The sequence below is a fragment of the Xiphophorus maculatus genome, chromosome 21 (genome assembly GCF_002775205.1).
Source record: "Xiphophorus maculatus strain JP 163 A chromosome 21, X_maculatus-5.0-male, whole genome shotgun sequence".
NCBI classification, from domain to species: Eukaryota; Metazoa; Chordata; class Actinopteri; order Cyprinodontiformes; family Poeciliidae; genus Xiphophorus; species Xiphophorus maculatus.
In genome coordinates, this window is record NC_036463.1 from 16,630,819 (window position 1) to 16,655,654 (window position 24,836).

A 24,836-nucleotide genomic window follows, 5' to 3' on the forward strand; every position below is an offset into this window, starting at 1 on the left:
ATCGAAGAGTTTGCCTCCTTTTATTTTGAAAGAGTTTTACTCCAAACACGTCCGGAGCTGCTTCCGGGTGTCGTGCGGAATTCTCCCGTTGCCAGGTGAGAATTACGGCGTTCTCGCTTCTGACATCTTTTTTTTTTTTGTCACCTCTTGGGGGAACTCGAGTTTTTTGGGGGGTTTTTTTTCGTTTTTTTTAAAGTCGCCTCTAGAAAGGATGTCTCAGAGTGGTGTTCACGAGTGAGTACGATGTTAATTTCAAAAACGATGCGTCAAAATGGGATTTATGTTAGTCAACATAGGACAACTTTCAGATTTAAATCAAGCCCAATCCCAAAATGTTTGCATTGTTGCACACTTAATGATTAGTCAGTGTGGTTTTCGCAGGTCCTTTTATTCGATGAACGCTGTTCACACACAAGAGCGACGGTGAGCGCCTCCGCTGACCCGCCATTATTGCGCTAAATTGCAATTGGCTCGCTGAGTCAGGAGTGCTCACCGTGCTCCATTGTGCCATCTGGTGGCGAACTGCTGTAACTGCAGTTTCATGCATCTCAGTTCAAGAAGAAGTGCAGCTTATGAGTGTAGTCTGCAGTCTTTAAATAAAGTAAGAAAAGGGAGGGGGTGTAATTATTTTAATGTCCATTTTGTCACAGCAAGATAGATAGATAGATAGATAGATAGATAGATAGATAGATAGATAGATAGATAGATAGATAGATAGATAGATAGATAGATAGATAGATAGATAGACAGACAGACAGACAGACAGATGCAAAGAAGATAAGTTATTTTTGCATTAATGTAAGGATTTATTTTGATATCTAAAACTATTTTCTTTACGTTTACCATGGTGTATTACTACGCATTTGACCAAATGGGACCAAATGCTATCAAATTTAATCAAACCAATCTGAAAGGCCTTGTAATTAACCTCGGTTTATCCAACTCCAGATATTCGACGATTACACAAGAAGATCGTTAATCCCAAACAAACTCACTGGAGGGCTGGGATTCACTATTTAGTAAAAGCTACTTCAATGCTTGTGAGCCTTATGTACAAAGAAATATGAGAAACGCCAGATGAAATGGAACCAGAGTAAACAATATGAGCTACTGCATGTTTATTTCCAACAACAAAGAGTCAGCCAGCTTTAGTAAAATGCACTGCTCCCGTTTCCTTACCCAAACTTAGTTTAAAAGAAGTGGAGGTCGAGTACAGTCCATGGGACGAAGCAGCAAAAATTATCCAGCGGGCCTGGAGAGGATATGTGGTACGTACTTAATGTATTTGTGACAAGTTTTCATATTTGCTTAGCTTTTTCACATTTTGCTGCTTTACAGTCAAAAATCCTCATGAGTATTATTGGGATTTTTTTTTTTGTGATCGTTCAACGCAAGGTTTGACTGAATTTTATTTATTTATTTGCCACCTTTTAACCAGCACCACTTTTTGCTGCAGCCTCAGCCGCGTGTTTTTTGTGTTATATCTACCAGATTTGCACATCTGCACAGTAAAAATTGTGCTTTGCAAAAGAGTTTGAGCTTGCAATACGGATGTTTTTTTTTTCCATCAGTCCAATATTAAATATTGCTTATGTTCATAGAAATGCTAAAATAATACACTCACATGATTCGGGCCTCTGAGTTGTACATGAGAATTAATGTTGCGAAATACATTCATTAAGAAAAGAATGTTTAATTTTCTTCATTTGTGCAAAAACGTAAATACAACTTTAAAAATAATAATAATAATAATAAAAAACACAGCTTGATGCTAACACGTCCATGTGTCAGTATGGAGATGGTGTGTTGAACTTGTTTTCTTCTTTTGTTTTTTTAGGGTAATCAATGTAAAGGGGGTCTAAATTAATTGCATGCAACATTTTTTCAAAAAACTGGTGAAAAACAATCGTTTTCTTTCCACTTCATAATCCTGTGCTACTTTATGTTAGTCTACCACATAAAATCCCAATAAAATACAAGGTGGTTGTAATATGAAAACAATCCCGACGCTGTCAACAACGCAGTGCAAAGAAGTCTTCAGGCATGTCCGGAAGATGATCAGCCAATGCTATCAGCAGGATCCCAGGTCCCTTCTCCGAACCGTCAATCCTCGAGAGGTAGCGGACTGACAGATCTCGCCACAACAAAAATATCTCAGTCGAACGCCAAACTATTCAAATCCGACTGTGTCTCACAGGCAGAGCTGCTCGATCCTGCGGCAGGCGTGTACATCCGATTTCGACTAGGAGGGGTAAGCTGGTAACGGGGGAAAAGTTGGACATAAAACTCCACAAATTCGTAAAAGTGATAATGGAAAAAGATCGTGCGAACGAACCTGCTCATTTTAAGCTTTTACTTTCCATTCAGGTCAGTTTTCCTCCTCAGGTCTACTACAAGATCTTCACCTACCGGCCCATTGTGGATATATGCGCAAGCAGCCCAAAGGACTACAATCAGCTCCAGCGCATGAAGTATTTGAGTGAAGAGAGGGATCCGACTCTGCAAACGACGGACAGAACGGGCTGGTACCAGCGTGTGGAGAACAACAACTGGAGGCTCTTCTGTTGCAAAGTAAGGAGGGAAAATACATATACATACAGTATACATGTGTATATATTTTCTGGTGATCAGAGGAAGCTTGTCTTTCAGCTTACATGTCTCGCTTCTCCAACAGGCCATTACCAAGGAAGAACCCATAGACTGTTTTGTCACCAAAAAAATGGACTTTCATCCGTCGAAGTTGCAGCGGATACAGGATGTGAGGAAATGGAAGAAAAGGAGGAAGATTGAGTGGCTGAAGCGGATGTGAGTTATAGTGAGATGCTGTTTAACAGTTTTAACTAGTTTTAACATATATCTAACTAAGGCAAACAACAAAAAGCATATGTACTGTATTTGTCGAAGTTACATATCACAATTTCGATAAAACGTACAAGTAACCGTGAAACTTTCAACTCTTAGCTGCATCTGGTGCTTTTCGTTCATGTTTTGTGAGATCTTTCCTTCTTACTGAATAAACAACTAAATTCAACATGTTACATGTACAGATATCTGTATTTTAACTATAAGTGTGTTTGGCCAGCAGGTGGCAGTGACATCAACATTAACGGCAGTAAAATTCATTGCAAGGACAATTCGATCACAGCTAAAGGATTTTTTAAAAAGCATATTGCATCTTCATCTGCAAAATAATTTTTTTATCAATGCTTTTTTTAAAATCTCCAAGTTAAAAAAAACTTAGCTTGGAGAGTTAACTCTCCAAATATTCAGTCCACACTTTTACACAAAAACAGATGCCTTAAATACCTCCATTTTAGAGACTTTTTTTTTTTTTTTTTTAAATCGCTGGGTTTTCACCAAAGTTCAGTCTCTGGTCTACAAGGTAAAAACACATAAAAGCTTCTCAGTTGTCTAAAATCTAATAGAGGTGCATTTGATTATTTCTTATCTTCCTGCTACATAAAGGTACAAGGAGGGTCAAGAGGAGGAGCAGGCTCTACAGGAGACTCTGGAGGAGCAGTCCGATCAGTCTGACTTGCTCACAATAGAGAAGAAAACGGCAAAGGACATAATGCAGTCTATCGAAGACAAAGGAGAAGATGAAATACTGGACTGGGAGCTGGACGAACTGTTGGCCTGGACAAGCAGCCTCAACTTTGAGGAGTGAGCTCTTTAAGCATTTCTTTTCAATGAGCATTTTTACATTGTCCTGTAAAACTAAGGCTGCTTCCACACCATGGGCCAATGGACTTGGTTCGATTGGTCAGATGAAACCTTCCTATCTTCATTCCTGGTTTTTTTTTTCACACTCATCGGTCCCTCCAGGATTTTGTACTTGTCTTCATGATTAGCATAAATTTCACGATTAGCAATAATTAGCACCACTGACTTTTTGCCTCAACTACATGTGCTCCATGTAGTTGAAGGTAATTTTTTTCAAGTTTTCAGATCACATATTTGTTTGTAAATCAAAGGTCACATGCCCCCTTTTGTTTATGTCTCTAATTTCATTTCTCACCTGAAGAAATGACAAAAAGTATCCTATCCATCTCTGGTGTGAAAGCTCCCTTATGTTAAGTTTTTGCTTTGATATTTTTGCTTATGCAGGTACATGGAAGAGTGGAAAAACCAGGCCTGCAGTCACACGTCCGAGCCGAACAAAGGTTAACAAATACCTTTTTACATTTACCTTTTCATCACTCTGCATTTTTTTGTTTGTTTGTTTGGGGGGTTTTTAATCAAAATGTGTTTTTTAGTCTTCATGGATTAAATATGCCTTCAAGAAAATCATTTGTGGTATTTTACCTCAATGTTCTCTTTTTCCCCCGAAACAGATCGTCCAACATAACGATGGTGAATCTGACTCACTTGGGAGCTCCAGTAACTTAGGTCAAACAGAATAAAACTAAGAATGGCAACTGGACTCTGTCTCCAAAAGCTTTACTGGGTATTTACTACATTACATTGCTGCCATTTGTGTAATCAAGTGGTGTTTTTAATTCACCACTCTCTGTGAGTTTATGTTGTAAATAAGATCATTTACGCATCCAATTTGAACTATATTCAGAATTTGAATTTCAGGAGAGGTGAGAAAAAGTAAAAATTCATCTACTCTCTTCAGTTTCTTTAGACTTGTTGTTCCACAAGTTTTTTTTTGCACAAACAAAAATACAATGTTCCATTTGTTTAGCTCTGACCTTTGGGTGTTTAAAAAATCTCAGATCCTCTCAAAATATAAATGGTATCACTTTTAACAAATGGGTTTTTTTTACAAATGTGTTAATATAATTAATATAACGTATTTTAAACGTATCTTACAGAATATAATAGCCAACCAAGAAGTAAAATTTCATTAATTTGAACTTAAAGAACAATGGATTTGTTGGATCTCTGTAATGTTTTCTGCTTATAATCCTAGCAGCTCTGTTTTGCAAAATAACATCAATTTGTATATGCTTTACATGCATCCCCCTAAACTTCTACTCATAGGAAAGGGTCAGTGAATTGTATAATACCAACATTTTACTCTCACGTGGGGACTCGAGAATTACCTGTATATAAAGTTATTTTTTAAGTTCTAATTGATAATATCTGTGCATGACTTTTTAAAGTCATATTTATAGGAAAAGAGATGCAACAATAGACTGACTCTGTTCTTTTAAGGCACAATGTTCTTTCCGTTATTTTGTCACCTCACATGTTTTGGATAATATCCACCGCTAAAACTAATGAGACGGTCTAAAAAGTTGAAAATATTTTCTGTGTAAACAAGAGCAATCAAAAAGTTAACGCAAAGAACAAAAGAGGGGGCACCCGGATTTGAACCGGGGACCTCTTGATCTGCAGTCAAATGCTCTACCACTGAGCTATACCCCCGTTGTTCCTCACACTGTAATCTTCTTCTATTAGCCATATGTCGGCCATGCATGGAAGGCGCAGTGATAGAATATGGGACTCATGTAGATCAATAAAAGCGGAATTTCAATAAAACAGACTGTGTGATGACAGCACTACAAAATCTCGTGAATATATCGCATGCATTACGAAGCAGTTTTGTAAGGGCGGAGCTTCGACCGGATGTTTCGCCTATACCACTCGACGCAGGCGGATGTGCAAGCGTGTGAAAAGGAAAGTGCAAGGCAAGAAGACACAATGGTACTGTGGCGTGTTTATATCACTTTTTAAATTTTACCGTAGGCGACAGATTCAAGGCCATTGCGTTATTTTATGTACATTTATACATTGTATTGTCATGCCCTTACGGTAGCGGTTCGTCTGATCATGTTGTGGAGCTGAGTCGTGAATTTGATTAGTCACTCGAGCTAATGCTAAATTAGCGCTAATGCTAACAACGATGTCTTCCTGGACTTTCTCATATAAAGTCAGCTCCGAATGTTTGCATGCATGTTGTGTTAGTTTATTGTGAGCAGATATGAAGGTTGGATGTTTATATATATATATATATATATATTTGTGCGTCACAGAACAGCCGCGGACTCCGTTCTCAGCTTAAAGACAGCGTACCTGTGGCCGGACTGTGTCCACAGGGAGCTTATGGGGTGCAGGACTCTCTGCGGAGCGGGTAAGACACCATGGGATATATATTTACATAATTCATATTACATTACATAATACATCATTTTTCTCTTCAACAGCTTCACGAGTGTAAAGAATGAGCTTCTTCCAAGCCACCCACTGGAGCTGTCAGAAAAGAATGTAAGTTATCTAGTTTGTGTCCTTTTCAGTTTCATCCTCATGGCTCCAGCTTTAAAAGATACCCTGGATAAGACCCCTTCATTGGCAGCTCAACAAATGCCTGTATGTATGCGGCAAATATATATTTTGAGTCGGTATTTAAATAACTGGAAAGGAGTTTGGAAATACGTTTTCAGTGACACACACACACACAAACTACCTAGAAACCTATTATTACAACACTCTCTACAGTATGAGAAATGTTGAATGTGTTATTATTTTTATGTTTTTGTTCCAATTTTTAAATTCATTTTGTTTCACCCTTTTCGCTTAGAAATCTAAGTTTGAGAAGTGTGAATCGGAAATAACTAATAAAATGGAAAAGCTGCAGGTTTCTGACCAATCCTGAGCTGTTAATCAGTTTGTTTTTTTTCATATTTTAACTATTCCATCTTAATGCCACAAAATACAACTGGTGTGCCACCAGTAGCACTTCGACTACAGTTTGAGAACCAGCAATATTCAAATTCAACGTATTTTGTTCATCCCAAATGAAAAACTAAATGTCGTCCTAACTCATTTCCTCCCAGCATCCTCAAAGAGTCATTGTGGATGGTCACGCTGTGGGCAGGAAGGATATCCAGTAGCAGTCAGTCTCGCAGCGAATCTGAAGAGACCTCTGACTGAAGACTGTTGCTTTGTAACAGTTTCATGACTGTCGTGACATTTTAGCGGCTCGGTTACCTTCAGAGGTGATATTCCGCTTTGTCCTGGATGACCAGCAGTTGTTGGCAAATGCTGCTAATCCACCTCATTTGCTTTTGCTCCTCCTCTTTAAAACCGCCGTCTGGCTATATGTGCCTGCAGGCTGATTACCGCGGTGTCTCTCTGTGGTTTGCAGTTCCAGCTTAACCAGGACAAGATGAATTTCTCTACGCTCAGAAACATCCAGGGTCTTCACGCTCCACTCAAATTGCAGATGGAGTACAGAGCAGCCAGACAGGTAAGGGCAGTCCACCCCGTTGACAGCCCCTTCCCTTTAGCCTCCCTGTTTTTATATCTTTTTTTTTAAAGTCTCCTCTTATCAGTCCTGGTGAAAGGTGCTTCTGTGTTCCAGATCCAGCGCCTGCCCTTCTTACCCAGCTCCAACCTGGCTCTGGACACCCTGCGAGGAAGCGATGAGTGCATCGGCTTCGAGGACGTCCTCTGCGGTTAGTGTCTCCTTCCTCAGTGAAGACTTTACTTCAGAAAAGATTGATCAAGCTCAAGCCGAGATCAATCTTAAATAGATTAAACAATAAAGTCCAAGGCATGTGTCCTATGCAGGTTGTTTAGAGGTTCAGAGTCGAGTTTTGCTTACGTGAATCTGGTTGAACGCCGATCAGGGTCAACATAAAGCCTGACCACCTGTCTGTCTGTCTGTCTGTCTGTCTGTCTGTCTGTCTGCAGATCCAGGCCAGAGTGAAGTGATGGGCGAGCCTCATATGATGGTCGAATACAAACTGGGATTGCTGTGAAAGCTGATGGACGTAGAAAATACACAACATGTTTAGGTTACTTTCTCCAAAATATATTTTGATTGTCCATTCCAGGTCAGAAGTCATCAGCTGGGCTGCTGCAGAGTTGTTTTTAGACACGTGTTAAGCAGAAGGTGGGCCAGATGTAAATTAAACAGAGAGAGTTATAGCAGTCACTCGAACCAGTTTTCATGGCTCCTTTTTTGTTGTGTTTGAATCTGGTTAATATTTCTAATAAATGACATTCTTCTTCATGGTGTGGTTTCATTTCTCCAACTATAAAACTCCCAAAGCAGGACTTTGGCTCCTGTTACGTATCTACAGTTTTATATAGTCATTAAAATTACACTCATCAGGTGTATTGTCTCTACAGAACTTTTTCATCCAATCATAAAGATTGAAATAAAGTTTTAACATCTTTGCACAGCTATAAGTAGCAATATTGTGTTTTATATAATAGGCAAATTACTGCATAATCAAGAGTAAGCACAAGGATACAGACTTATTTTAAATCTACTGCAAGCATCTGCCTTCAAAAGTCATCTAATTAATAAATGCAAATTTAAGAAAGCCCCAAGGAGTTTGCTACAAGAAGACAAACATTCAAGGTGCGGATTAAACCAAAATGAAACTTCCTGACCTACACGCAAGGCGATGGGAGAAGGAGAAAGAGACGTTGTTCCAAGCTGATGAAGCTAAATACGAGAAACACCAGTAAATAAACAAATTGAGACTGAGTTAAGGTAACTTATGGATGTGTGCCTCTATCGAAATGACTAATTTCATTGTAAAGCATCGTTGATGGTTCTGAAAAGAGCTATACTAGTTTGGTGTCATTTCATTTCACCAACTTTCTTTAATAAAATGAATGATTAAGACAAAAGGCTAGTCTATACCGGCGGTGAGGGAGGGGAGAGAAGAAACGTAGAGGTTCTGTTACTCACTGTAGCAATCAATTGAAACCTCACCGCCTTCGGACCAACCGGGAAGAAATCCGTCACTGACACCTATATATAACACCAAATTCTTCTACTAGCTACTAAATGGTTTTGGTTTTATTTTCAGAAGGTTTTCGCATGTTTTTTAAAGTACTTTAAATGTGTAGTTCAATAACTTACTTTTAAAGGCGACTTAACAGTCCCAGTGGTTAAAACTAAACAGTTTTCACGGTCATAAACATCTTCTCAGGACGCTTTGCATGCTGGGAATAATACGTATGTATGCAGGGTGTTTGTCTGAGGCAACCACACGTAAGCTAGTCCGCCATGTTGTGAGTGGCAGGCTCATTCCGAAAAGTATGGAAATGTTTTTTTTATTTCTTTTATTTTGTCTGGCATAAAAAAAAACCAAACACCATAAGTTTAGGTTCAACGAATCGTTTTCACATGCAATAACATGTGCATTCCAGAACTAATGATAATGACACGAAATATTTCTTCTTTTAGGTTTACAAAATATGTTTTCTTAATAGAAATTAATATAACAATAAGGATTTAGTTTGAGCTTATCAAACTGCTCTCTCCAATTAGGTATTGCAATCTGGACCCATTTATTTCTCGGAAGATCAGCTTGTTTCAGACCAAAGCCTCTTCAACTGGTTAACAAAGTCTTCTAAAATCAGCATTTAAATACGAAAATGTAAACAATTAAGTGATTTATTACAGTTTCTTATGTATACCTACTTGGAAACCGTTGTGTCTTAAAATTTTTTAGAAATTCATTGTCTGATGGAGTGAGAGGGACAGCTTACTCTCCGGCCACAAGATGGCAGTATAAATCCACATTTTATTTGAACCTGTCAGCTCATTTATAACCCGCCTTCTGATCTAGTAAGATGGCAGTAAATGGGTCCAGTGCTTATAAAGATTTAGAGCCAAAGCAGGTTCTTGACATGTGCTGTATAACAGTTGCCCTGTTTGCTCTCCGACATAAAGTTGCCAGAAGCTGCTAAAGAAATGGTTTAACAAGCACTAGGGGAAATCCAGACCTAAGAAAATGTGACGAAATGTTCGAATCTATGCAAGACGAGGTCAGAAGATTGCGTTTCTTAGACAGTACAAGTTGAAGGAAATTGGTTCACGTGATAAGACAGAACATTTCAAATCAAAAGTCTCTGAATGTGAGGTTAATATACCCCAAACAGTTTGTACTTGTCTATTGTGGAAACATTTCAGATTTTAAGGAGAAAAGTACAAATGTTCTGAATAAAGATCATGTTGCTTTGTGCTAGAACCAAAAAGAGTCTACATTCAATATGCTGTAGCAGAAGTCTTTCTCACATTTTTCCTTTTTAAACCAATTTTTAAAAGGTTGCATTTAAGACCCATCTTATAATCATTGCTTATAGTCTGTAAGTGACTGGTGGCACTTATGGTGACGTCCAAACAATTACAAGATAAAACTCTACCAGTTTTATGGATCTAAAGACTGAAATTGAATGCTTTTGTAATGCGCCATTTTATTTCAGCTGTCAGTTGAATTAAAGGAGCATAAAACTTTTTTTAAGAGAGCTTTTCAGCAGAGTGAGGCAAACAAAATGAATCAAACAAGCAAAAACCAGGAAAACAGTGTACCGCAGGCGTCAACATATCAAAATAGAGGACTAAAAGAAACGACTATGCAATTGAAAACATTATGTAGAACAAGCGAAATAAACAAATGGGCAGAGAAAGCAGGCTGTGCTGATGATATAATCTAGACTAGAGAGAAGCTTCTGCCTGAACTCCTGCAGCTTCATTGTCAAACTGTCCTCCCACATACCTCCAAACATAGGCTTTGTCAGTGTTTAAAAGTGCGCACTTGGCAAGACCTAGATGTAGGTCAGTATCTTGTACACTAAGAATCTGGTGGTAAAGTTTCCTGCTCACTCAGTGTCCTGACATGATGCACAGTGCTGCTCCACTTTCAACCTTGTCTTCCTCTTTGTGGAAACACTTTCCTTATAGATATGAGGGAAGAAAAATGTTTTCATATATTTATATGTTTATATGTGGAACCGGGTGGGCAGTAACAAAGTACATTTATTTGGGCTCAGTACTTAAGTACACTCTTAGGGAATTAGTTCTTTACTTGAGTAGCATAAAGTTGCACACTACACATCCTTTTCGGTAGGTGGCGATATGCAACTTCAGGACTGCGAGGAGAATAATAATAATAATATATATATATATATATATATATATATATATATATATATATATATATATATATATATATTTTTTTTTTTTTTTTTTTTTTTTTTTTTTTTTTTTTTTTTTTTTTTTTGTTCAAGCTATGCTGAAGTGGTTGGAATATAATACGCCGTATTTTTCGGACTACAAGCCGCTACTTTTGTCTCACGCTTTGAACCATGAGGCTTGTAGCCCGGTGGGGCTTTTATGTGGATTTTTTCTTCAACTACCAGGGGGCTCTTTAGCAGGAAGTGAATCATTTGAAGTAGAAATTGGAAATCAAAGAAGAAAGTGCTCATTTTCATTTAAAGAAATGTATTCAAACTCACATGACGCAGCTTTTAATATGAGGGCTATCAATCTGGCAGCCCTCAACTTAAAGCCGCTCTCAAAGACGTAACCCTTGAGAGCGGCGTCCTCAAGAATCCTCAATGGCTCTTGAGTCCTATATCTCTATATAGGACGCATATATATATATATATATATATATAAGCTGGCTGGATAGCTATTAAGTAATTTGCTTACTTAGTAATTAAAACTGTATTATTTGTAAATCAACTAAGAGCATTATTTTATGTAAATATTGCAATTGAAAGAAGTATTAGTGTGATGTAAGATGCACTGTGTATTTTATTTGGCTTTGCCATTTGATTGGTCACTGAGACGGTCCGTCCGGTGCGTGACTCGTGATTGGTGGAGGGAAGAGGAAGGACAGGAGAACCGTGATGGTAGAAAACGGAGGGTGAGACGAGGGGACAAGAAGTGAAGAAAACACACTCAAGAGAGTGAAAAACTGGACAAAAGTACGGAAGAGGACGAAATTCGGGAGACGTTAGAAGAGCTTGGTCGCCGTGAGAGGGACGGGACCAGAGGAGATAGACGCAAGTAGTCCTGACGAGTTTTGAGCTAAGCTACGTGAGCTAGCCGCTTCAGCACCACGCGTTCAGCTGCGTTCACCGGAAGTCGAGGAGAGGACGAGTGACTTGCAACGCTCTCAATGTTTTGCAAGTGAATTTCGACTCATTGTTTTTCTAACAGGCCTGCAACGTTTTCACACTTTCCTGGAGGTCGTGAGTAACAAACTGACTGGGTTATATTTTGTTTAGAACTGTATATTGATATAATTGGACATTTCTTGTTCTGTCCTGGTGCTGTGGAAAAACAAAAAGGGTGGCCGTTAATATTTTATTTATCTTGTCTTATGTATAGAGGTTTATGTTTGTTTAGATCCTATTGAAAGGTCTTTCAACCACAAAGCTACGGTGGTGACTAAATAATAAGTTTTCTGTCATTTTAGTTTAATAAAGTTAGGCTGAATAATTTTGCCTAAAATTTCGACATTCCTCTGGGTCGAATTTGTCATAAGGTAGGTCATTGGTGCCGCACACCGATTGGGGTACCGGACTGATGTCGAGCCCAAGCACCCTGCATTTTAGTTTTCTCGAATAGAATGGAAAAAGGTGCTATATATATATATATATATATATATATATATATATATATATATATATATATATATATATACATACAGACCAAAAGTTTAGACACACCTTTTAATTCAATAAGTTAAAAGTGTGTAGATTCACACTGAAGGCATCAAAACTATGAATAACACATGTGGAAATAGGCACTAAACAAAAAAGTGTAAAACTACGGTGGCCGACAGGTGCAAATGCGCAGCAAAAGAGAAAACATGCAAACAAAAAAGAAGACACCCCCGAATGAAATGCAGCAAATAAAAAGAGAGACGCAAACACCCCCGAATGAAATGCAGCAAATAAAAAGAGAGACGCAAACACCCCCGAATGAAATGCAGCAAATAAAAAGAGAGACGCAAACACCCCCGAATGAAATGCAGCAAATAAAAAGAGAGACGCAAACACCCCCGAATGAAATGCAGCAAATAAAAAGAGAGACGCAAACACCCCCGAATGAAATGCAGCAAATAAAAAGAGAGACGCAAACACCCCCGAATGAAATGCAGCAAACAAAAAGTGTTGAAAACGGAATTGCTCCAGACCACTAGGGGGAGTCAAAGAAAATAGTATTCATTTCTATGGGACCAGATGCAAGATTCTTCTTCTTCTTCTTCTTCTTGGTATTTATTGGCGGTTGGCAACAAACTTACAGTAGCATTACCGCCACTTACCAGTATGGAGTGTGGTTCGAGATGGTCTATAAACTTTCACTTTCTACCTTTTCCCTCCATTAACTCCTGATTAAACATACCCCCACACATACACACCTGCTTATATTATCCAACTTGCTTATAACTTTATATACCCCTCTTTGATATTCTTTACACATTCACACCCAACTTGCTCTACTCATATCCTATGAAATAGCTTTGTTTTTTTAAGATACCGAATAATTATTTGAATATGTCTACTCCCGAAATCTCTCCTCAAAAATTCTATTAAATTAAACCTTTCTTTAATACCTACACACTCTCTCAGCATGCATCTTCTCTCTTCTTCATACTTACAACACTCTAAAATAACATGCTCTATTGTTTCAGACTTCTCACAATAATCACACTTTCCAGATGCAAGATTCAGAGAGATACCTTTACTTTCTTTCAAATTTCTTTCTCTGAATCTTGCATCTGGTCCCATAGAAATGAATACTATTTTCTTTGACTCCCCCTAGTGGTCTGGAGCACTTCCGTTTTCAACACTTTTTGTTTGCTGCATTTCATTCGGGGGTGTTTGCGTCTCTCTTTTTGTTTGCTGCATTTCATTCGGGGGTGTTTGCGTCTCTCTTTTTGTTTGCTGCATTTCATTCGGGGGTGTTTGCGTCTCTCTTTTTGTTTGCTGCATTTCATTCGGGGGTGTTTGCGTCTCTCTTTTTATTTGCTGCATTTCATTCGGGGGTGTCTTCTTTTTTGTTTGCATGTTTTCTCTTTTGCTGCGCATTTGCACCTGTCGGCCAGCGTATAAAACAACTGAAAATACCCCTTATATTCTAGTTTCTTCAAAGTAGCAACTTTTTGCTGTGATTACTGCTTTGCACACACTCTGCATTTTCTTGATGAGCTTCAAGAGGTAGTCACCGGAAATGGTTTTCACTTCATAGCTGTGCCCTGTCAGGTTAATAAGTGGGATTTCTTGCCTTATAAATAGTCATGAAAATAAAGAAAACTTATAGCTTATAGTAAGGTGCGCTCTATAGTCTGGAAAATACGGTATATTTGGAGCTACTGACCTGAAGAAAGTAAGGTGCCGATTTTCATTAGACTGTAACTGCACCGCTCCTATCAACCACACATCCCCAATGATCGATCCGTTTTGTCGCATTACAACAAGCGACAAAATGGAGTAGGAAGATGTTAAACAAAAGCTATAAATGGAAGAAGCTACACTGCTTCCTCAAATTACGATCTAAAAATGAAAGCAGTTAAATCTCAAATAAAATATGGTGGGCTTACTCCAGCCTTGGGTCTATGATTATAGATAATTAGTCCGGTCAGATGGGGCTGCGACACAATGTCTTCATGCTCGCGCCTTATAGGGTGCTGGTGTTCTCTCTGCCCTGGTCTGGCACAGTTTCAACTGTTTCTAGTCACACTCATGAGTGCGTCGACGCAGAGGAACTGAGTGGTCAGCGATGGTTGTAAAAGGGCCTGAGCTCACAGCCGTGGAGGATGTGATGCTATGGAGCCATGAGACACCTATCAGGTCTCAGGTTGCAGAACTTTTCAGATCCAGCATGTAGGTGATTAACAGATCTGCTCTGGCATCATCCAGGAGAAGCTCACTTGATGAGATCACTCTTGAGTGTACCTCTCCTAGGGCAAAATGGATCTATATGATGTGTACTAACAGTAACACGATAGCACAGTGAGAGCAGTTACAGTCAAATATATGGATTGCTAGAAGAAATTTTAAACATTACGCGAGTCGGATTATTTTTGATGAATTCCCTCTCAGATCAGATCAGAAGGACTTAATTCGATTACTCATGAGGGGAAAAGACTGTAAAGACGATGGTGTCAGGTTGAGTTGCATCAAGACTGGTGAGCAGAGCTGATAAGGAGCAAAGTTGCAGGAAGAAACTGAATATTTTCTAGAAGGAGCTGTCACTAGGACCAAATTGGGGAGTGAAGACCCGACAAGCAGGCGTGAAGACGAAGTTTTACAGAAGCCACATTTCCACTGGGCAATCAATAAAATCACTCTCTTTATTGTACACGAGCCTCTAAACTCTCCAGAGAGCTGTTCAGGCACTCAGCAGCGTAATTCATTCCAAGATAAAGAAACTCTGACGAGATTGCTTCTACTATCTGCATGCTGAAAACCAACTCCGTTCCCGGAAAAGCCCCGGGTCGGATTCGGAGCCAATGATTGATGGAGAGCAGTGGAGAGGTGAAGGATGCTGTTCTGCAACGGAGAGAAGAGAAGCCCACAGTGAACCTGACTGTTCAGATCTTTCCTAAGAAGCAAAATAAGTCAGGACAACAGTTCAACACTTTGCCGCTTTACCGTGATGGTGTACATCCCAGCTGCTGCACATGGAGTGTCACCAACTTCCTGTCTTTGGTATCTTGAGTGCTCCATACCAACTTTTCAGGTACAAAATGGAGTTGTTTGCAAATGGACATTTCATACCGTTCTTGAATCCATTCGTCTCAGTTTCATACCTGCTTTGACAATCAATTAGTTATTTTCTATAATCTAACCATCCTATAACCTACAGGAAATGCCAGCTTATAGGTGTACAAGGAGGAAATTGTTCATTTCTAAGGACAAATAAGACTCTCTGGTCAGATTAGTCTAAATTTGAATTATTACTATAAAAAAGGACACGTTTGGCATAAACCAAATACACATAAACCAAAGCACATAAAACATCATCCGCCCCTTGAATTCTACCATGTATCAGAAAGTGTGAGAAGAAATTATGAGACGATCTGTTACTAAAATGTAGGCTGATACAGAACTGGAACCACCAACATGACAATGACCCAAAACGCACCAGTGAATCCTCCAACTACTGGCTAAGAATTAATTAGCAGAAATCCTAAGTAACGATGGAGAGAATGTCCATCATGTAGTCTGCGATGTACAAAAACCCCCTGCTAAGTATCTAGATTTTGTATGCTTTTAACTCTGCTCCAGTGTGAGGGGAAACGCAGTTGATGACACAGTGGTATAAATCATGCCGCATAAATTCAGGCACGTCAACAAAACATCAAATCAACAAACACATCAGGATGAATAAGGTATTGGTTAGTTTCTAGAATCAACTAAGTGTTCTGCTTCCACAGACGAATTATCTCGACTTGAACAGGTGGAAGCCACGGCTACATTGACAAAAGCAACTTGGGAAAACAATCGCAGTCGCTCTATTCAATACTCCTGTTCCTCCCTTCTTCTTTTTTTATTTAAAGGTTTTTTTTGGCTCTCATGGCCTTTATTTGAAAGTGCTATGACAGGAAGTAAAGAGAGGGGGAAGACACACTGCACGGGTCACCAGCCTGGGAATCAAACCTGCGACGGCCACGTTGAGGATAGGGCCTCCTTACGTGGGTCATGCTTAACCCCGGCGCCTGTTCCTCACTTCTGACATCCGTCGTGGCATCGCAACTTGATTAGGTGGCTTTTGCAAAGGATCAGTAAATTAGCTGAAAAACTACTTGGAAATAATTGGATAACATTCCATTATTCCACAGAGAAAATAATACACGCTCTTGCAGAAGTGCAACACCTTGGATGCGGGTGCAAGATGTGACCAGGCCCTGTGAAACAATGTGTTTTAACAGGTGCGGAACCTGCCAAAAACACTTGCCACCATTTGACTTCAGGTTGCCAAGTAATTGATTTTCTGCGTGCTCTGCGAACGCTGCAGCACACACAGCTAAAAGCAAGTTTTCTAAATTCAGCAGAGAGTCGAGGACTGTAAATGAATCCAGTCTCTGGATCAAGTCGGATTTTCCCCAGAGCAGTGGTTGAGTAATGCTGCTTAATGCGGTGGCAACGTTCTAATGTGGACTTTATATATTGGCAAAACAGAGCTGAATGTTTGTTTCGTCCCATGGCCAGACAGCACCATCCATTTTTAATAAGAGATTGTAGTCATTCAGTTGGGGTTTTTTGAGGCGTCTACACAGCCATGAGAGCATTGACTAAAGTATTTTATTACAGCAAAAACTCAAAGAGTTAAAGGCAGGAATTAGATGTAGGGATCCCCCATGTGTTCCCATAATTCCTCTCCTGCGTCTGCTGATGTGGCTCAGTTATGACTGGCTGAGATGGGTCCATTCACTATAACTGATCCTGTGCCCCCGTGGTGAGTCTGCGCCGTTCTGCTTCTCATACATCATCAGTTTGTCAGCTTAAGCAACGCGACATGTGACAGCTGGTTTTGCTTCTTCTTTTGAGTTCTCACTTCAGGTCACTCGGCGAATCTCTCCAAAGCTCGCCGTTTGTCTTCAGCTGTCCCACGTTAAGGAACCTGAAGGATCACAACACGTTCAGCTCTTATTGAAGTATATCAAGTTACGCTTGGACCTTTGCTGATTAAAGAAGATCAAATACAATTTCATAGAAAACCTGAGTGAACGATCGGGAAGTGGAAACAAAGGCAACAATCAATGCCCGTGGTATCAAATTTAAAGATTGATACTTTTGAAAACAAGAACATGGATTTTGGAAAATCATAACAGAGCTGACTGATTCCTGCTCGGCTTTGAAGAATGGCATAAAAACCGCATAATTTATCCATATTCGCTGGGGAAAACTTTCATTTTGAAATTAATTGTACTCATTTAGACTGTTGAGCCACACCTGTGAAAAACAGCCCTCCTCGCCAACCCCCTTACTTTTACGAACCATTTTCCCTCCTCCTAATCCTCCATCAAACCCAAGCAAAGCTGCCGTCTCTGATGACAGGATGATATTTGGAGCGATCAAGTAGTGATTGTGTGCTGACTCACCCCACCGGGAGCTCAAAAAGAGGCCAGTGAGTCATTGGCAGAAAAGGTCATCTCAAACGAAGATTTAGCTACAACAAGGCATTCAACAAACTAGAAGAGGAGAGAGAAGAGGAAAGACCTCTAATCTACAATCTCCTGTTTCTTTAAACAGGAGATTTTTTTTTCGGATGATTTTTTTTCTGATTTAATGTACATCTTAAAAAGAGACATGCGTAGGATGATGCATGTTGAATGGCAAACTGTAGCTCTACCGTAATTAACATCGATGCAATTAGAAGGCAATAAGCAACGCTTTTCTTCATGGAATAACGCTGGTTGGAGCGTGCCAAAACAACTTAAGGACTGAAATTAAATGAACATTTTATTGAAGAATCGACAATTAAACAGAAGGAGCGGTCTGTCCCACTTTAAAGCAGAATAAACAACAAAAAATAGCCACTTTGTTTGTTCAAAACATCACTTATGGGTCTGCTGATTTCATGATACTTCTGTTACTTGATTACGGTGGATTCCTAAGACCTAAACCACAATGCTAAGTGATAAAATGCCCTTTTTTTCAATTCCCCGAAGGCACCGGAATCTGCTTCCCTGTCATACAGTCTATTATGTTTATCTGCAGCCGCACATCTCATTGGTTTTTACCGTCTCCGTTTCTCCGTCGGATGTGCACACGCCTGACTGAGCCCCTTACTTTTTAAGATGATTAAAAGGCGTTCGAAGCGGTTGGAACAGCAATCTTTTTTTTTTTACTTCTTCTGTCATACGCTTATGGTTATTGTTTTCATTTCATTTGCAGCCCAACGCGGCCGTGCGAAGGGAGTAAAGGACAGCGTGACAAGATAACGTGAACTTGACTGATTTATTTGCGCCATGCTGCTGTGACAGACATCAGGTGTTTGTAATATGGAGAGAAGCTCAGAAATGGATTACGATGACATTTCTTGTATTCCTATGGGACGGGGATAAAAATCATGCTCTTACCGAAAGCAGGCAGTACTTGCAATAGAAGGTCATTTCAACACAAGCATAGAATCAATGAAAAAATAAAAAATTGTGGTTTTGCTGTAAGTTCAAAATAAGATGCAAATGCATGGATACAGCCATACTTTGTGGCACCAAATTGATCAAATGTATGGAAGAAAAACACAAAACAAGTGTAGAAAAGCCTCAGCCGTCATCATAAAATAGTGTGAAGGACCCAAACACCAGCAGGATGTAGGCGAATACGATTTTTTTTTTACGATGAAATGTAGTTGATCTCCAAGTGTGGCAACAAAATTCAAGCGGGGCGGCAACAGGAAAACACTGGAACCAACAGGTTGTGGCCGATGCCACCCAAGCACCAGCTAAAATCAGAGCACAGCGGACGGATCTGATACGGGACTGAATGAATCAGGAGGGGTATACGCTATGCTGATCGCTGAACAAAGAACAGCCGAGACTGATTACGGTTGAAGAGTCGAAGCAGTTGTGTTGCAGAAAGCTCGAGGCGACGGAGTGAGGCTGGCTGAGGCCGAGCAAACACAGAAAGGAAATCATAACTAAACAGAACCAGACTAAGCACAAAAATAAACACAAACATAAATCACAAGAATATACATAATAAAAAGAGGAAAAACCGCCAAATCTCACAAAAATAGAGGGAAAAAATGAAGCTGTGCAAGCAAAAGGGGCCTTAGTAAGGAGGGACAAGAAGAAACCCACAAAACAAAGTTCATGTGGGCCACCAAGAGGACAAAGCAAAGACGTTCAGTAGTATGGCTTAAATGTCACCGAAGCCAAAAAGTAGTTTCTAGAGGGGAGTCTGGAGGCAGCTTGATCCAGCAAAGAAGCTTTGTTGGTCGTGCAGCAGCCGACTTATTTAGCTCACTAAAAGAGGTCGATTAAAGTTTGTACATGCGTCACATTGTCAGGGACAGAGGAAGAGTGATCTGCCTCGTCTCCTTTAGAGATTTTCCAGTGTGAAGAGTGAAAAAATACAAGATGCCATATTTATATATGCAAACAATCGTGCAAGAAGAAATTATGCTGGATTATCGTTGACTAAGACAAAAACTAGAGATTGGAAACATTGGGTTTCCCACAGAGGCAATTATATCTGGGTTTATATTTAAAATGTGCGCAAAGCTTTACTGTTATCCTGCTAATGGCAAAAAGAAGCACCATTTCGTAATTGTGGTGTGTACATTAAATAAGAAATACAATTAAAATCCCAAGTGAATAAGTTTGTTCATGAGATAAGTTATTAAAAAAAATATGTTGCGTCGCCATCCTCCTAACAAAAATATTGGGAAATATTGTTAGCAGCAGATTTAAAATCGGATATCAGAATCAGTTCAAAGCCCAGTACAACTAGATTAAAACATTCTGTTCAGAGAAACTTTAATTCTAATCCTGTTTTGTTCTCACTCGTAGGACACTGCAGCTCAGTGGGTTCTTCCAAAAAAAAAAAAAAAAGGATGACTCCTAAATTAGTTTTGACTGATGTATATAGAAGATATGGAAGTGAAAAAAATTTCCAGTTTATTTGTGAGGTTACCACAAACTATCTGAGTTTGTTCCCAAATCACAAACAGCAGAGCAGAGATTAAGAGGATGACTGACAACTCAAATAAACCCTACCAACAAAATAAATAAGAAAATTGTTTTCTTTTTGTATCTAAATGGTTCCTTCCCAAAATCCAAAGGCAAAGGTTTTCATGGACTTTAATCCCTGTCTGACTAAAAAGCTATTTTTGTAGCGATGCATATTCTTTTTTTTTTTGCCCTGGAACTTTCTTTTCTAAATGCCTGCAGAGCTGCTGTTTGTGTTTTTTTTTTTTTTGGTTCTTTTTTTTGAGAAGGTCTTAAATCTCATCAAGTCTATGGGGAGGAGATTATAAGTAACACTTGGGGGTCGACAGCTGATCCATTAACTGCCTGGGGCGAAGATGCCAACGTATCTCCTATCTGTGTTATAAGGACAAACACGGCTAAGTGTCTGACCTGATTTCACTTCGGCATTTGAGCAGAACCCTGAAACTTAACTCTGCCCTGAAACACCCTCCAGTTTTTTATGCAGAATTATTTTACTTGGAATTACGACAGTAGAAGGAAATGAATGCTCATTTTGTCATACTGGCTTTGGTTTATTTGCACTTTTAGTGACTTTTGTTATTATTCTAACAGTGAAAAGAAAACTGCCCAAAGTGAAGTGAGCATAGCTCAACATGATATTTTAACAAAAATACAGTAGGGCAGTTATCAGAGGAGTGTGAGCAGCAGGTAGAGAGTAAAACAAAAAAAATGTTAAATATAAACAGCTAGCATGGCCACTGATTGCCATGCTAGCTGGCTTGCAAGCTAGCACTAGCTAGCAGCGCAAGAAGGAGAGTGTATTTCTTCAGTGAGACCACAGGGAGAAGGTAGGGAAACTTAACTTTTTTTTTTTTTCACAGATTTCCTCATATTATACCATTCTGACATAGTTACAGTTTTAACAAACAAGTAAAAAAAACAAACCCTGTTTTATAAAAGTTATATACTCCAGCTTTGAGATCACCAAACTCAATGTAAGCTTTTTTTTTGTTATGTTACAGACCAACAAAATGTATTTTATATGCTTTTTATTCTTTCAAACATTTTAATCACAATGCTTGTGCCATGAATATTTATTCAACCAATTTGTTTCATACTGAGATTGAACATGTTCTTACTTATGAAGTTGGTTTTTACTTTGTTAGTGTAAGAGTCTGAGTTGAAATGAATGCCTCACCTTTCAGATCTTTACTTTATGTTTTGGTTTTATTCCCTTTAATAATTATGTGCAACTTTCTGTTGGTCTGCTACATAAAAGAATACGGAAATGCATCGGGGTTTGTGGTTGGAATATAACAAAATAAGGTATAAATTGATATTGTGTGAATACTTTTGCGTGGCAGTGTCCTGCTTGCTTTGTTACGACGTATATTTATGAAAACAATCATTTAAACATATTTCTTCACAAGTCACAAAAGCACTCTAAGGTGTCATGCTATATGAGAAGATGACAAATTTCCACCTTCTCAAATAGACCACCCTGCAGCTCCTCTATTTCCATTTTTAAGCACCTTTGGAGACAGAGAAACCCAAAAAAAGGTGAAAAAGGAAAATTCACGTTCCCAAAATAGGGCTTTCGGAGCTGCCACTCGGAGGGGATGACAGACATCTGTTTGCAACTGGGAGACAAGAGATGTGTCTTGTAATTGAATTCATGTCAGATGTGCTCAATGTGCTGACTGTCAACGCGTCAAGACGTTGTCACCGTCACGTCTTCCAAAACTTTCATTATGTCTGTGAATGTGCCCACACAGACTTGCCCACAGAGGCGAAGGCACATTCATCTGCACACGCACAAATTTCAAATCCAAGCTATTTTCTGCTGTTCATGGCTACAGTTCCAGCCCTAAACGCCCGTCTTCTGCTGCGGTGGTCCTTATTCGGGGATGAGTTTGACGTCTGCTGGCCAAAGTGTCATCCAACTTCCTGATGATTCACTGCGGGACCACAGATGGAAGAATCCCTGCTCGGCGTTGCCATTTTTGAATTTCCAATAACATCACGGCCTTTAGGTCGGTTTTCACCTTAGAAGGTAGGAGAATAACACATTTATTTTGTTTGGCGGGGATGAACCAGGATTAGACAGCTGGATTAAAAAAAAGATCCGAACAAATGGAGCACATTGAAAGAAAACCAGGGAGGCAGCACAACGCCTTATTGCAAAAGTGACAACTATAAAAGTACACATAGATTTTATTTGTTAGACTTTTGTGTTTATTTTTATACAAGCAAAACTCTGAACAGTGTACCTGAAACTGCTTTACACATGCAGAGGCCGATCAAAGTGCAGAAAATCGCAGGAATTCACAAATTTCATTTTTGTTTCAACCTCCAAATCCCAATTCTAGATAAGGTCAAAGATAAAAAAAAAAAAAAAAAAAACCAGTAAAGATCAAATTTGTATTATTTAATTGGATGAAATTTTTTAAGCAAAACAAGTGGCACTACTTCCCTCTGTTTGCTTTCATATAAATAAGTCCTGAAACACTTAAATTATCTGTTGCACCAGTTTAATTTGACACAGCTGTGTTTCCTCCCAGGTCACTCTAATTGTTGATAGTAAAGTGTGATGGGTGCTTCCATTTAGCGAGAAAGCCTCCGTTAAACTTAATTAATTTAATTAAGTTCTACTGCTCAGCAAATTAAGTTGTTTTTTTACACACAACCATTAACAAGACTGAACTCAAGGTGCATCAGCACATATCCAAAGATGACACATAAGAACATAGGATGAAAAAAACCCCCATAGTTCCTTATAAGTAAAATGTTTATGTTTTACAAAGACATTATTTGAAGATGTCTAATTATTTGGTTAATGCACAGCTGCTGAACAATTCATTTTAAAATGAACTCAGTTAAGTTTCTGTAATATTTTATGTTTTAATATGTAAGAAATATTTCAGAAAAAAGTACCAAACTACATGCAGCGTTGATTTTAGACGCAATCGTACACGTGGGTCTTGTGAAATAAATATGTGTCCATTACACACCAACAGCTTAGTACTGTTGATGCGAGAAGCGGCCATTTTGAAACGCACTACAAGTGGTAATTGGGAGGCGGGGGTGGGGCTGTCTGAGCTGCTCCTAGTTTTCCAGTGGGAAATTCAACTTCGGAGGGTGTTCCAATTGATTTTTCCGACTGGGGAGTCAGTTTTCCCAGCTTAAAGTTCGACTGAAAAGCAGCATAAATTCTCAACCCAGCGGGATTCAATTCCCAACCCTGGATCTTTGCTCTCTTTCTGTCTCTCTGCCCATGTCCTGTCCCAAACACTGCATATGAATGCCACTAGTGCCTCAAAAAACTTTTTTTGTTAAAAAAAAAAATGCCAGAGTTGTTAGCTCATGCAATAATACTGCGAACAAATCATCTGTGCTGTACACCACTTCAGGTGTCAGGCAAAAAAAAAAAGGGAACTTCATGAGCTGGATTTTTTTATTTTTTGCCAGGACTTTACAACAGCTCCAAATATGATTACACACTCGCGTTGTTACCAAGCTGAGGGCGAAAAGGCTGTAAAGAGAATAACGAGGGGGCCTGATGCAGCACTGCGGTCTTTCTGGCTGCGGACTGTGGGGCCCGGGAACTCATTGCATTAGTGAAAGAGGGGATGAAGGAGAAGTGCACCACGCACAGCCCTCACCCCACACTGACACACACTTTTATAGACACCAACGGAGCAGTCTCCCGCAAACGCAGATTACCCGCCAGCGTCAATAGCAGCTCCTACATGTCACATTTATATGAAAGGTTAAAGAGAAACAAACGGCTGATGGCGGCTGGCACTGATGCCTGGCAGGGAGCAGACTCTGCTTCACAGGAGCATCCCAGGAAAGAGGTGACCGCAGTCAAATAGGGGCCGTGGGGGTTGAAACAGTGTGTGTGCTTAAGATTTAAGAGCCACACCGTACCAAAGGGCATGTCTGAGGCTTCTTTGCAGATAAATAAGTTTTATCTGTCAGCCTAGTTTAATTTGACAGAACCTGCTCGCTGTGGTTGAGAAGAACCACAGTGCTGCTTGTGACTTACGGATCAGACTGACTGTGGTCGCATTTCAGTTTCCTCTTTGCAAATATTCTCTCGAAAACAGGAAGGAACTAGACACAGCTAAGAGAAAATCTGTGTATTTTATTCTTAGGAACTGTGTATGTATTGGTCTGTGGTTAAAGTGATGTCAAGTCTGTAAGTATTTATGACTCAGTAAATTTATCTCCAGCGAACAGCAGTCAGAAGCACAACGTTTTGGAAGTCGGAAGAGGAAGGTAAATGGCGGAGAAAGAAACTGCATTGGGTGCGTTGTCAAGCAGACAGATGACAGAGATCAGAGCCAAAAGGAGGTTTACCAACCTGTATGTAAAAGTTCACATCTGTCTGTTCATTGATTTGTCAGCGTCTCGTTATTTGAGAACATTTTTGTTTGTGTAATAGTTATTATGATTAATTGT

General features: G+C 39.4%; 2 protein-coding genes and 1 non-coding gene across 5 annotated transcripts; 2 read left to right on the plus strand and 1 right to left on the minus strand.

The window, feature by feature from the left end:
- Positions 1 to 100: 100 nt before the first annotated feature.
- LOC102232005 (uncharacterized protein C11orf65 homolog) lies at positions 101 to 4,422 on the plus strand. 3 transcript variants are annotated; one of them, XM_023326730.1, is made up of 9 exons: positions 101 to 234; positions 1,190 to 1,268; positions 2,025 to 2,117; positions 2,198 to 2,251; positions 2,368 to 2,571; positions 2,675 to 2,805; positions 3,466 to 3,663; positions 4,108 to 4,163; positions 4,335 to 4,422. In XM_023326730.1, exons 1-9 carry the CDS (start codon positions 212 to 214, stop codon positions 4,346 to 4,348), a joined length of 852 nt encoding a protein of 283 aa, XP_023182498.1. In that variant the 5' UTR covers positions 101 to 211; the 3' UTR covers positions 4,349 to 4,422. The 3 variants fall into 3 exon arrangements, with proteins under 3 accessions (XP_023182498.1, XP_023182500.1, XP_023182501.1); XM_023326732.1 differs by having other exon boundaries at positions 2,386 to 2,571; XM_023326733.1 differs by having other exon boundaries at positions 4,331 to 4,411.
- Positions 4,423 to 5,304: 882 nt separating this feature from the next.
- On the minus strand, positions 5,305 to 5,376 carry trnac-gca. The gene has a single exon. It is a non-coding gene; the product is annotated as a tRNA-Cys (tRNA).
- Positions 5,377 to 5,544: 168 nt separating this feature from the next.
- On the plus strand, positions 5,545 to 7,966 carry pomp (proteasome maturation protein). Its single transcript, XM_005803656.3, has 6 exons — positions 5,545 to 5,655; positions 5,985 to 6,082; positions 6,156 to 6,216; positions 7,097 to 7,198; positions 7,313 to 7,406; positions 7,645 to 7,966. The coding sequence occupies exons 1-6, from the start codon at positions 5,578 to 5,580 to the stop codon at positions 7,710 to 7,712; spliced, it is 501 nt and encodes a 166-aa protein (XP_005803713.2). The 5' UTR covers positions 5,545 to 5,577; the 3' UTR covers positions 7,713 to 7,966.
- The last annotated feature ends 16,870 nt before the right edge of the window (positions 7,967 to 24,836 follow it).

Bases quoted from the DNA above. Each gene is read 5' to 3' on its own strand.
- LOC102232005 (XM_023326733.1), top strand. From the start codon at position 212: ATGTCTCAGAGTGGTGTTCACGA. The intron at 1,269-2,024 runs GTACGTACTTAA...TCAACAACGCAG, and splicing joins GGGCCTGGAGAGGATATGTG to TGCAAAGAAGTCTTCAGGCA. The intron at 3,664-4,107 runs GTGAGCTCTTTA...TTGCTTATGCAG, and splicing joins AGCAGCCTCAACTTTGAGGA to GTACATGGAAGAGTGGAAAA.
- pomp (XM_005803656.3), top strand. From the start codon at position 5,578: ATGTTTCGCCTATACCACTCGACGCAGGCGGATGTGCAAGCGTGTGAA. The intron at 6,217-7,096 runs GTAAGTTATCTA...TGTGGTTTGCAG, and splicing joins TGGAGCTGTCAGAAAAGAAT to TTCCAGCTTAACCAGGACAA. The intron at 7,407-7,644 runs GTTAGTGTCTCC...GTCTGTCTGCAG, and splicing joins CTTCGAGGACGTCCTCTGCG to ATCCAGGCCAGAGTGAAGTG.